The following is a 13,741-nucleotide window of genomic DNA, read 5'->3' as shown; positions in this document are numbered from 1 at the left end:
TTCCATGAGTATTATCTCATTGCCTTTGTTCTCAGAGGCCAAGGCTGTACTTGGCAGTTCTTATTGTGGTGGGATCAGTAAGGAAAACAGATCCTATTTATCTTTAACTAGTCTCTCTATTGCAGAGGGAAATCTAACTTCATATTTGGTTTGACACTTGGTCTGACCTAGTCGTTTAAACAATTCCTTTGTAACATACTCAATATTTGGTCTTCTATTTTTTCCCGTCCTTCTATGCTCAGCAATACTGTGACTAAGAACCATGAAAAGATAACCGAGGCATTTTAAACATCGTAAGAGTTTACTTGAACAAATATTGATTCAAATGGGGTAGAGCCAAACAGGAGGTGGTTAAGAGCGCTCTGCAAACAGCGAGCCAGGGGAAAGACTGACATAGAGAAAGTGCAGAAGCAAAGAAAGGAAATTATTTGATTGGCTATAGCTTCAAGCCTAGGCTGTTTGTGGCTGCTTGTCCTTAGGTTTTGATTTCATAACTTTGAGGCATTTACAGGCTTAGATTTTGTTTCTTTATGTAGGCCTCCATGCCATTAGAACCACCACAGTCCAATGGCTTTCTTGTTTAATTAAACAGTATACAAAGGGAGGTGAAGGGGCCATAGCTACATGAAGGGACCCTTAGGCTGCCCTCTGCTTTCTCTGGACGTGAGTGCCCTGGGGTCTATTTACAGCCAATATAACTCATTCCAGTCCTTTCCTGGGTCAGGTCCCAGTCCTCCCCTTGTTGCGTTGGCCTCAAGTTGGCTCATGGTTCAGAAGATACTGGGTGCACAGATCTTCTAACCCCTCCTGGCCAGTAGGTGGTGCTTGCTTAACCCCTGCTGCAGCTATTCCTTGCCCCTGCACAACTCAGTTGTTCCATTGGTTCATTTTTTCTTTTTAATTTTTTCAATTACAGTTTACATTCAACATTATTTTGTACTATTGTCCCATTGGTTCTTTTTTTATTGTTGTTTTTGTTTTTTGTTTGTTTTTTTACTCTTGACAGTTTTTATTTTTTTAATTGTTTTATTGCTTAAAGTATTACAAAGAGTATTACATATGTCTCCTTTTTTTTCCACCCTTGACAATCCCCTGGCCCATTTTTCTTAACCCAGCTGCATTCTCAGCCACTCCAACAACTTCACCTGGGCACCAGAGCAGCCCAGGGCAGTTAACTGGCATGGCTTCCCACTGGCAGCTCATGAGGCAGTATATTCCTAGAGCTCAAAACAGCATTCCTGTTCATCTCTATGTGTCCTGGACAAAGGTGGGAGAAGAGGAATCGGGACACTGCTTCTCTCTGCTGTTCCTCCCATTCGCTTTCCTCCTCTTGCCGTCCTTCCAGGCTGAAAGTGAGGGACTCTGCCATACAGTGTATCTTCTTTCTTCCCTAACTCTAGTCTCTTCCACACTAAAAATATTTTTTGTTCAGTTCTTGTTTTTTAAATTATTGTTGACAGTATTACCGATGTCCCCTATTTTCCACTCCTTTGCCCCCCTCCACCCAGCTCCCACCCCACCCCAGGCCTTTCCTCACACTATTGTCTGTGTCCATGGGCTATGCATTTATGCGTATATGTTCTTTTATTAAATGCTTCTCATTCCCTCCACCCCTCTGCCCTCTAAAATCGGTCATTCTCTTCCATTCATCCAGAGAGGGAACTCATGGACATGGACAACAGTATTGTGATTGCAGGGGGTGGGGGTTGGGGTGGGGGGTGAGTGGAAGTGGAAGAGGCCATGGAGGATATAAATGGTGATTGAAAAAATAAAATAAAAATTATATTTATATATAAAATTATAATTATGTGTGTGTGTGTGTGTGTGTGTGTGTGGAGAGAGAGAGAGAGAGAGAGAGAGAGAGAGAGAGAGAGAGAGAGAGAGCCTAATATGCAAATTGTCCCCTCGGGAGTTTGACCCAGAGACCAGGAGTTCGATTGCTCACTATGACATGCACTGACCACCAGGGGGCGGCGTAAAAGGAAGGAAGGCCCCAGCCGGCAGCCAGAAGGCCCCGATCGGCCCTGATAGCTGGCCAAGCCTAGGGACGAATTTTGTACACCAGGCCTCTAGTGTGTGTGTGTGTGTGTGTGTGTGTGTGTGTGTGTGTGTAATTTTTTTTTTTGTTATTGTTGTTGTTGTTAATCCTCACCTGAGGATATTTTTCCATTGATTTTTAGAGAGAGTGGAAGGGAAGGGGGAGAGACAGAAAGAAACATCGATGTGAGAGAGACACATCTGAGAGAGACACATCGATTGGTTGCCTCCCGCACAAGCCTGACCAGGGCCAGGAATCAAGCCTGAACCAGAGGTATGTGCTCTTGACCAAAATCTAACCTGCAACTCTTCAATCCATGGGCCAATGCTCTATCCACTGAGCAAAACTGATTAGGGCTATATATAATTTTTTTTTTCAATTAGCAATAATCACACCTCGGATAAACCTCATTGGCTATGATACTGCCAAGTCACAAAGCTATATATATATATATATAATTTTTTAAAGTGGAAATGTAATCTCCCAGGAGTGATGAACCTTAAGGTTTTGTCTTAAGATGTCAAAGGCTGGCCCTAGCCAGTTTGGCTCAGTGAATAGAGTGTTGGCCTGTGGACTCAAGGGCCCCTGGTTCGATTCCAGTCAAGGGCACATTCCCGGGTTGCAGGCTCAATCCCCAGTAGGGGGTGTGCAGGAGGCAGCCGATCAATGATTCTCATTGATGTTTCTATCTCTCCCTCTCCCTTCCTCTCCGAAATCAATAAAAATATATTTTAAAAAATAAATTTAAAAAGATGTCAAAGGCTGAAAAGAATATACTTTACAATACTTAGATTTAATACTTGCATGATATTTTAGCTCTTTGGTTATTATTGATTTGTCAATCCAACAAGCATAAAGTATTTATTGATAGAACATAAAGACAAACTCTTTGGCAGCATGCATGCTCCTCAGATATCACCAACACAACCCAGGGAGGCAGGACACCTTTACAGGGCTTTAGCCACAATCTTTTGCAGCAAGGATTCAGAATCTGGAGAAGGGGTTATGCACAAATGGATATAATAGACAAAAAATATAAATTTGGAAGGCATTGGGGGAGCCAGGTGGAGGCCCTTCTCTAGTGGAATGGCTCTCTGAATCTCCGGACCTATAGCTTTTTATTTACTAGAATATACATTTGCCCTTTAGCAAAGCAAACAGACATCAATGGTAAGATTTGGTAAACAATAAAGGATTATCAGGTTAGGGGATTGCCTTTAGCCATTCAGCCAGCAGCAGGGTAATACAATGCTGATTCTCAGCCCTTCCTGAATATCAATGTCCATCAGCCTTCTGACAGACTTCTCGAATTTATATGTTAACTACTTGTTGTTCTTTGCCTCCAGCAGGCTTTGATAGTGCTTCTGAGGGGGAAAGCCAGGTTGGAATTTATTAAGAATTGGCAGTTTGGTTTAAGGCAAGTTTTTCAGTGTGGAAAGGGGGCTTGGCTATGTTGGGAAAAGATACAAGGATCTTGGATGGATGGAAACTGCAGGGCAAGGATTTTGAGGCAAGAGGTTCAAAGAACTTGGCATAAACTATCCGTTGATGCTTTCCATGGGAGAGTTCATGGGTCTTTTCAGGAAATTCCTATAATGCATAATCAAGCCATTTGCTTGGGCAGGTGTCTCTAGGAGTAGTAAAATCATGCTAATGAAACAGTGGAATCCCAAAGTAATGTAACTGTAGATGATAAGGAATGTGTATGTGTTCACGTGTATGTGGGGTGGAGGGCAGTAGGAATATGTATTTTCAGTTCTCTGTATGCTGGCTGAGGGGGGGCGGGGGTAAATCAGCTCTCGGACGCAACATGTAAAATGTTGCTGTTACTGCAGCCCAAATTTGTAGCTACTCTAGAGATAGTTACCTACCCTCTTTTAGGAGAACATAAATTTCATGGGGGGTTTTTTATGCCAAGGAAATGAATTATTTTGAAAGGAGGTAAGCTTTAAGAAAAAAAAGTTTATACTTGATATGTACTAAAATAAAACTAAATAATGATATATGAAATTTAGAAATGTTCCTTTCCATTTGTTTATGCATCTTTTTCATTTCTTGTATCCAAAGAGAATCTGGAGAAATGAATTCCATTGATGTGGACCTACAAATGGCAAAAGATACTTTTGAGAAGTTAACACAAAAGCAATGGATTTCTTTCATGGTAATGTTATCGGTGAAAGTGGTGGATCCTCTTCCCCACTGGGTGCTGGGGGTCGGGTCCTTACATATCTCGAGAAAAAGAATTTTCTGAGACTCACACAGGAGGATGAGTGATTTTCATTTGCATGAATTACATACTTGGGTTTGCAAAGTCCCACTTCCCTTAATCCAGTCCTGAAAGATATGCACCTGGGGCTTTGGCAGAGCTAGAAGCAAAGCCAGAGTCCGAAGTTCCATCTGATGGTGAAGCTGGGTCTGGAACAGCAGTAGGCTTGCTGCATTCCATTAGTCCATTGTGTGTGGGGTCCACATGGCTGTGGGCCCTGTGGGCGAGGGCAAGGGAGCCGAGGGTGCGCCCCCTGCAACAAGAGTCCCAAGAGCAAAAGAGAGACAAGAGCAACAAGAGAGTGAACTCCTTTGTTTAAGCGGTTAAGTACCTCACATCTTCCTGCCCTTGCAGTGGCCACGCCTACTATGGCCAATGACCTGTTCCCAGGTATGACTGACAGACAAGTACCTTCCCTATTTCACCCAGACCTCACTGGGCATGTGTCTGTTCTCCCCCTGTCAGTCCATTCCCCCAGTAGGGACAAACCAGTGGCTTCCTGGGGAGGGTTAAACCACAGCTTCCTGGCAAAGCTGTACAAATGGCAAGTCGCTAACCTTTGATCTTCTCTTTGCTCCCTTCCAGTTATTAATAACTGGGCTAAATTATAACGGTATCAGTAAGAGTCAATATTTACTTGAGAAAAAGAGCAATAGAATTTCCACAGCAGCGGTTCTCACCCTGTGGGTCGCGACCCCTTTGGAGGTCGAACGACCCTTTCACAGGGGTCGCCTAAGACCATCGGAAAACACACATATAATTACATATTGTTTTTGTGATTAATCACTATGCTTCAATTATGTTCAATTTGTAACAATGAAATTGGGGGTCACCACAACATGAGGAACTGTATTAAAGGGTCGCGGCATTAGGAAGGTTGAGAACCACTGCCTTACAGGAACAATTATGATTGCAGTTTTTGTTGGGAGTTCAGTGAGGGGAACCTGATGGAGAGAGGGGACAGTGTTCATTTTGTGGTTGTTGTATTTCAGATGCTGTATTAAGCGCTGGCTCTTACTTTCTCTTTGAACACTTAAACATATAGTAGATGACAATGCTTTAATTTTCTTTCTTTCTTAATTGATTATAATTTTATTTAAAACATATTTTTATTGATTTTTAGAGAGAGGAAGGGAGAGAGAGAAACATCAATCAGTCGCCTCCCGCACATGCACCAAAAGGGGATCACAGTCACAATTTAAGGTATGTGCCCTGACCGGGAATGGAATCTGCCACTTTTGGTGTACAGGTTGACGCTCCTACCAACCGACCAGGGTAACAATATTTTTATTTTCAATATGAGAAAACCATTACTTGAGAAGTAAATAACCTCTATCATGTTTGGGAAGCAGGATAATCCTGGACTAAGAGACCGAAAAGGCTGGTGTCTATTTCTTGAGATGAATCTCAAATCTAGTTGAGGTCAATCTGCTACTAATTCATCCCTTATCCTGAGAAAACTAATTGTAAGAACACTGATGTAGTAATAATAATAATAATAATATAGTACTTTACAGTTTATTGTTGCATATATCATCTTACTTAACCCTTACATCATGTAGAGGCAGACACTATAGTTAAGGGTATCTAAGATCTATTAGATAGTATAATAATGCTAGCTGTTGTCACAAACAACTTCTAAACTTCAGTGGCTTAATACAATGAAGATTTATTTTCCACAAAATAGTTCCACGAGGATTGAAAATATGAGGCACCATAGAGGGAAATTTTTTTCCCATCTATCCATCTTAGTTTCATTGGGTGAGACCCTGCAAAATAGACTGAGAAAAGACAGGTTAATAGGTGAAAAACAAACCGAAGTTTATTCACGGGTGCATCCTTCATATATATACTCAGGGATAAGAAATTTGAAGGGGTGGTTAGAACTTGGGCTTATATAGCAACTTAGTAAAGTACAATCATTTTGTAGAGAACTGACCAGACAAGGGAAAAGGACTTTGAGCTTCTAGAGGTGCCAAATTGTGGGAAGGCAAATATATGGGGAAATGAATGGTAGGAAAGGGCTAGTAAGTAAGATTTGTTTGTGTGGACTTTCTCAGTGCCAGCTCATCTCTGCTGTAAGGTGGCTATCCTCTTCCTGGTACAGGAAGTTGGGGATAAGAGGACACCTTCACAAAAGGAATTTATATTCAGTTTTCAGGTAAATAGAGGGGAAGCCAGAAAGCTTGTTCTAGTCTGTTTTTTCTTACTTGCCTTCAGCTCAAAATGATCCTCAAGCCTTGCCAGCATGGCTCAGTGCTTGAGTGTTGATCTATGAATCAGGAGGCTACAGTTCAATTCCCGGCCGGGGCACATGCCCAGGTTTCGGGCTCGATCTCTAGTCGGGGGGTGTGCAGGAGGCAGCCAATCAATGATTCTCTCTCACCATTGATGTTCCTATATCTCGCTCCCTCTCCCTTCCTCCCTGAAATAAATTAAATATACACACACACACACACACACACGCACACACACATTTAAAATGAACCTCATATAGGAGTGGCATATTCTGGGGTGGCATAGTCTGCTACCCTTCCAACCTCTGCACAGTTGAATTCAGGAGTGGCCCAGGCTCCTTCTTTCTGGGTTCTGGGGCCATGAAACCCTCCAGTAGATCTTCTGTGTTTGGTTGGCAGATTAGGAAAGAGAGTATGTAAGGTCATGTGAGAGGTTTCTCGGGGCCATGCCTTGAAGTGTCGTACATCACCTTCACTCACGTAGCATTCGCTAGAACTCAGTCACATGACCCCACTAACTGCGGGGGCGGCTAGAAAATACCATCTTCCGGTGAACCCAGGAGGAAGCTGCAACAGGACTGGAGAGGGGAACACATGGCATTTTCTCTGCGGAGGCAGATTTTAGCCCAGACAGGTCTGGGTATGGATCCCTGCTCTGTCACTTTCTAATTGAACCACCTCCACAAGTCACTCAGCACCTACGTGCACATGTGATCCACTTTTATTTCCTTATGCACCACAATAAAAAATCGGAAGGATGGCTCACACATACTACTTCAGGGGCATTTGGGATGCAAGGAGTGATGAACAACAGGTTTCAGGAAAACTAAATGATTATTCTAGTTGGAAAGTGGAGGGATGAAACCCCTGGTCCCAAAACTTATCCGGGCCCTTTCTTTCTCTGATCCCGTTTCAACTGCAGATAACTACATGTCTCAGGGATCATCTGCTCGGAGCTCTTCCATGCCGTTCTCCACACCAAGAAGCATTGTCAGTTTTCCTTCTGCTCCCACAATGTCCTGTGATGCATGATCCTAGGAACTCGGAAAGTCTGGTGGTTCCCTTTGCACAGGCTGTTTGTAAAATGAGTGACCGATCTTTACGAGTCCTGGGTAAGTTTGATTTCTTCATGTTACTTTATTTGAACTCTCAATAGAGTTACTGTCTGAGGTAGAAGTTGTAGCAAATTTTGAATAGATTTCAAAATACACAAGTACTTGGGTACATGATATGTGAATTATTGAAAAGATAAACCTAAAGCAATTCTAATCATTACTGTTAAACAGTGCAAGGCATGTAGAATTCTTAGACTTGGACATGGCTTTGACATCAGAGTTTAGTAACCATAGAGGATCCAGTCACGATAAATCCACTTTGAAACTTTTTGCTCGTGCTGTTTTAAAACTTTAGACATTTTAACCAGAGGGGATGAAAAAGAAATGTTAAGCTTTGTGTTTTTATTTATTTTATTCACTACAATAGGATGTGTTTTTACAATTTTAAGCTAGTGTTCAAGGTCCAAAACTTAAAAGGAACAAAGGCTATATACAGTGAAATATAAGCCACCTAGTTCCCCTCTCAGAAAGCAATTATTGAATATAGTTTCTTGTGTAACCTTTGGAAGACATTATGTATAAAGACATATAGAAATGCATTTTTTAGTGGCAGCATACCACTCACATACTTTGGCAACTTGCTTTTCCCCACTTAACAGTATATTATGGAGAGCATTCTGCTGTTGAATCTATAGAACTGCCTTATTCTATGTAATGTCTGAATAGATTGTATTGGGTGGATATACTATGAATAGTTGTTTCTAAATTTTTGCTATCATAACAATGCTAACATGCATTTCTTTGTACACTTATAAATGTACAGAGTCAGGGAAAATTCCAGAAAGCAAAATTACTTGGTCTAATTGTATATGCATTTTAAATTTTGAGAGATTTTGCCGAATGACCCTCCACAGAAGTCTGGGCCACCAGGTAGCCCAACTTCAAGTGGCCACCATCCACACTGTAGTCTAAGTAAAATGCACCCCTGGAGTTGGGCAAAGTAGCCGCCAGGACACAGGATGTACGTTTACCCTTCGCAACAAACATGACAGCAGCAGCCCGTGAATTCATTTTTCTACAGTGTTATCAAACTTTTCTCATTCTGAAAAAAATAATCTCTTAATTTAATTTTCTCATTAAGAATGAGGTTGTGCTGGGTTTTTTTTCTTTTCTTTTTTTTTGGGGGGGGGGTTTGTTTTATTAATCCTCACCTGAGGATATTTTTCCATTGACTTTTAGAGATAATGGAAGGGAGGGGGAGAGTCAGAAAGAGAGAAATATCAATGTAAGATTGCTTGCCTATTGCAAGCGCCCCAACTGGGGCTGGAGTTAGAGTCTGCAACAGAAATATGTGCCCTTGACTGGAATCGAACCCAGGACCCTTCAGACCTCAGGCAGAGGCTCTATCCACTAAGCCAAACAGGCTAAGGCAGTGGTTGGCAAACTCATTAGTCAACAGAGCCAAATATCAACAGTACAACAATTGAAATTTCTTTTGAGAGCCAAATTTTTTAAACTTAAACTATATAGGTAGGTACATTGTTATTAACTTAATTTGGATACTCCTAAGCTGGCCTTTGCTAAAAACGTCCTCAATCTGATTGAGGTACGTTTGCTGAGGTCGACCCCTTCCAACTCTCCCATCCACTCTCATCTTGTATACTTGTTTCGTCTATCTCCTTTGGTTCATCCTCTCTATATGTCCAAACCATCTCAACATACCTTTCTCAATCCTCGACACTACATCTTCTTTTACTCCACAACGTTCCCTAAAATTAACTTAATAAACTTTACTTTTGTCACCCGCGCGGCATTTGCGGACGTGACTAGCACTAACCACTGCACATGAGACTGCTGACTGACTGGCTCACTCAACTCCTGCATGAATCTCATGCGCCTCTTCCGCGCTGAGTATCCCGCGGCCCGCCTGTGCTGCGTCTCCCATCGCCCTACCGGACCGACACCCCCCACTTCTTCTAAGGCCACTTCTTCAAAATAGACTCGCCCAGGCCGAAAACCGACTTCTGTGCATGGGCCACGAAGTTTCAATCGCACTGTACGTGCACGCCCGCACATGGTGTTTTTTGGAAGAGCCACACTCAAGGGGCCAGAGAGCCGCGTGTGGCTCTCGAGCCGCGGTTTGCCGACCACTGGGCTAGGGGGTGCTGGTTTTCTTATATTTCGGTTCATTTGTATATCATAACTGGGAACTAGCAATTCTTCCCTCTTGCCCATTTTTCTCTCTGTTGTTAATTTTTATTTAGGAGGTTTCCAACTATTATGGCAGCTAATCCTTTATCAACAATATGAGTTAGAAATTTTTTCTTTAGGTTATTAAAATTGTTTTTACTTTGTGGTATTTTTGCCATGATTATTTTTAACATGTTTATGAAGCCTACTATATTAGCATTTTCCTTTATGGTTTCTGAGTTTGGGTCATATTTCAAATAGAGTATCTCACTCGGAAACAAAGAAACAAAAACATTCCCATGCTCCAACTAGAGTTTTTATTGTTTCATTTTTATGTTTAAATCTTTGATCCATATGGAGTTTATCTTGATTAAATTCTTTTCTGGATCAGTTTCCACTTGTCCCCAGACATTTATTGAATGATCTGTTTCATTGCCATTAATATGCAATGCCACCTTTATCATATCGAACCTCTCATGTGCATTTGGATCCATTTAGGGAATTGTGCTACATTGATCTGCTTTTCATGCATTTGGGTCATACTGTTTTAATGACATTAGCTTGATAATATATTGTAACATTTGATAGGTTTATTTTCTGAGAATTGTCTTGTAAAGGTACAATAATCTAGACTGCAACCTCAGGAATATTAAAATATTGCTATTGATATAATTTTATATAAAAATATATCCGTATATACCAGGTGTGTAGATATTATTTTTTACAGATTGGAAATATCCTTGATGACACTGTATGTGTATATGTATTCACCTATGTATGTTCTCAGACTTTATAAGTAACCTATAGAACTTTCAGTTTGACAGTCATGAAATCAATCAAGTAACCAAGCATAAATATGAACTATCAACACATTTCTTTAGAATCCCGAATTTGAGATTTTAATGCCAATGATACTTAATCAGGGAAAATATTTTTTCTGTAATAAATGTTGTCCAGGATGATATCCTTAGAAAACACATTCTATGGGTTTTGTAATCAGAAATGGAAAATATCTATTTATCACATTAAAGGACCCAGTAGAAACTGAGGGAGTATTTTTTAGGGGGGCAGAGGAGTATATATTTATCATGGCTGATTTTGCATCCCTCAGAGCAGTGTTGGGCATCTTTGCAAGAGTCTTCTCTCAACACACTGGTCCAGATGCTTAAATCAGCCATCATTGCTCAAATGGCTCCTTGGATTGAAACACATCAGAAAAACTGCAATCTGAAACCTCTTCTAGAAATGATGAAAGAAGTGTACAAGGTAAGTGTGCATCTAAAGGAATGTATATACCATCTTACTAAATACAAATCTTGTAGTTCTCAGCCAATTGGAGTCTTATTCTGTTCTGTTTTTCACAACAGAAAGAGAATATTTTATTCAGCTTTAATAATTCAAAATTTTGCCTGTTTTGCTAACTGGATAGACTCTGGAGAATATATTACATATTACATATAATATATTAGATGCACAAACACTAGTCAAATATGAGAGTGGTTTAGCATTTTCATTAGCGTGCACAGCATAATCTAGAAGTAACCTAAGGTTAGGCTACTAATAATCTTAATATTGCTAGGGGACAGGAGAGGAGCCAGAGCATTTTCAATAAAACAAGAGAATTTAGTTGATATCATTCCATTAAAAATTAGCTAAGCCAAAACCGGTTTGGCTCAGTGGATAGAGCGTCTGCTTGCAGACTGAAAGGTCCCAGGTTCGATTCCAGTCAAGGGCATGTACCTGGGTTGTGGGCACATCCCCAGTAGGAGGTGTGCAGGAGGCAGCTGATCGATATTTCTCTCTCATCAATGTTTCTAACTCTCTATCTCTCTCCCTTCCTCTCTGTAAAAAATCAATAAAATGTATTTTTTTAAAAAATTAGCTAAAATGAGATGCCTTTACAAATAAATTGCTAAATGGCAATCAGAGTAAAGTTCACCATAAAATATTAATCTCAATAGGAGAAAAATTTTACATACAAGGGTTAATGCTTTTCAGAAGTACTATTATAGTACTATTTCTAAAGTAGTGTATTTCTTTTTTTTCTCCAGCTTTATTGAGATATAATTGACATATAACATTGTGTAACTTTAAGGTGTGCAGTGTGTTGATTTGATACACGTTATATTTCACAAAATGATTAATACCATAGCTTTAGCTAACACCTCCATCACCTCATGTAGTAGTTACTACTTGTTTATTGTGGTGATACAACTTGCAACTTTCAAGAATATAACACAGTGCAGTTGACAATAATCACCGTGCTGTACATTAGATCCACAGAACTTATTCATTTTTTAATTGGAAGATTGTACACTTTGACTAACATCTCCCCATTTCCCTCACCCCCAAACCCCTGACAACCATCATTCTACTTTCTGTTTCTATTAGTTCAGCTTTTTTTTAAGCTCCCACATATAAGTGAATTCATACCGCATTTGTCTTTCTCTGTCTACCTTATCCCACTTAGCATAATGTCCTCAAGGTCCATCAATATTGTCCCAAATGTAAAAATTTTCTTCTTTCTCATGGCTAAATAATATTTCATTATATATGTGACATGATGAAAGAAGTGTATAAGATAGATGAATGAATATCACATATTCTTTATTCATTCATCCATCCATGGATGCTTAGGTTGTTTCTTTCTTAGCCACCATAAACAAGAGCAATAAACATGGGGGTGCAGATAGTTTTTGAGAGAGTGATTTAATTTCCCTTGGATATATACCCAGAAGTGGGATTACTGGATCATATGGTAGTTCTGTTTTCAATTTTTTGAGAAACGTCCATGCTGTTTCCATAGTGACTGCACCCATTTACATTCCCACCAACAGAGCACAAGAGTCCCTTTTCTTCACATCTTCCCCAATACTTGTTATCTCTTGTCATTTTGATGGTAGCCATCCTAACAGGTGTGAAGTGTTATCTCCTTGTGGTTTGACTTGAATAGAAATATCTATTCAGTTCCTCTGCTCATTTTATTTTTTAAATATATTTTTATTGATTTCAGAGAGGAAGGGAGAGGGAGTGAGAGATAGAAACATCAATGATGAAAGAGAATCATTGATTGCTGCCTCCTGCATGCCCCCTACTGGGGATCAAGCCCACAACTAGAGTACGTGTCCTTGTCTGGAATTGAACCCGAGTGCCTTCAGTCCGCAGGCCGATGCTCTGTCCACTGAGCCAAACCGGTCAGGGCAAAGGGCTGAATTTTTATGGTGCAAATTTTATTCTCAAGATCTGGGAACTGTTTCCAGAAAACCTGTGCTCCAAGAATTTCTGTACTATCTCCACTGCCAATTGGAGAAATTAGAGATTTAAAAAATGGAAGTTTTATAGAGTTCTACTTCATCATTAATAAATGCTTTGGGTTTATAGAGCTCTATTCTGATTACCTATGTAATAGCACTCTCTTTCTCTTTCTCATATATGAGAGAAGATTACATCATCTGTTAATAGAAAATGATATTCACAGGTCATATTCTCTTTAAGGTAAACAAAGCTACTTGTCAACTACCAAAGAACACTTTCATCATAAATGAACTCTCCACTCTGTTGAACTTTATTAAAGTAAGTAGAAGAATGTCCTATAGAGATAACAACTTGGTAAGAGTAACATTTTCACTTCTGAGTGAAAATACCAAGAGGGCTCTGAATATTTTCATACTTTAAAGGGGGACACATTAATAGCTATGTAGGTATGTAGGTATCACGTTGACAAATCAACATTTGAAAATGTCCTTACTGGAATGCTGAATATGCTAAATTTGAAGATCATTGAAAACTTAAACATCTTTCACTCACAAAACAAATGCATTTTCTTAGAAATTTCTTTCTAAGTAATTTGGATTCTTAAAAACAGGTTCTAGAAAAATATAGAGGGAAATAATTTAAGGTGATGAAGTAAAGGAATGACGTTTTTTCTCTTCTTTTAATTATGAAAACTGTTACC

General features: G+C 40.0%; 1 protein-coding gene and 1 pseudogene across 2 annotated transcripts in view; one reads left to right on the top strand and one right to left on the bottom strand.

Annotated features, from left to right (window-relative positions):
- HERC6 (HECT and RLD domain containing E3 ubiquitin protein ligase family member 6) overlaps positions 1 to 13,741 on the top strand; it is a 61,661-nt gene that overhangs the window by 26,204 nt on the left and 21,716 nt on the right. For both annotated transcript variants that reach the window (XM_070392958.1, XM_070392967.1), the window contains 4 exons: positions 4,106 to 4,199; positions 7,464 to 7,653; positions 10,898 to 11,052; positions 13,282 to 13,359. In XM_070392958.1, coding sequence (XP_070249059.1) covers positions 4,106 to 4,199; positions 7,464 to 7,653; positions 10,898 to 11,052; positions 13,282 to 13,359 — 517 coding nt within the window. The remainder of the gene's footprint in view (positions 1 to 4,105; positions 4,200 to 7,463; positions 7,654 to 10,897; positions 11,053 to 13,281; positions 13,360 to 13,741) is intronic.
- Positions 2,397 to 2,478, bottom strand: LOC138999584 (U4 spliceosomal RNA; annotated as a pseudogene).

Source organism: Myotis yumanensis, unplaced genomic scaffold, assembly GCF_028538775.1.
Source record: "Myotis yumanensis isolate MYYU_CA2020_CCGP unplaced genomic scaffold, mMyoYum1.0.hap1 SCAF_1, whole genome shotgun sequence".
Lineage (NCBI taxonomy): Eukaryota > Metazoa > Chordata > Mammalia > Chiroptera > Vespertilionidae > Myotis > Myotis yumanensis.
The sequence above is the reverse complement of the archived record's forward strand: the minus strand, read 5'-3'. Positions and strand labels throughout refer to the sequence as shown.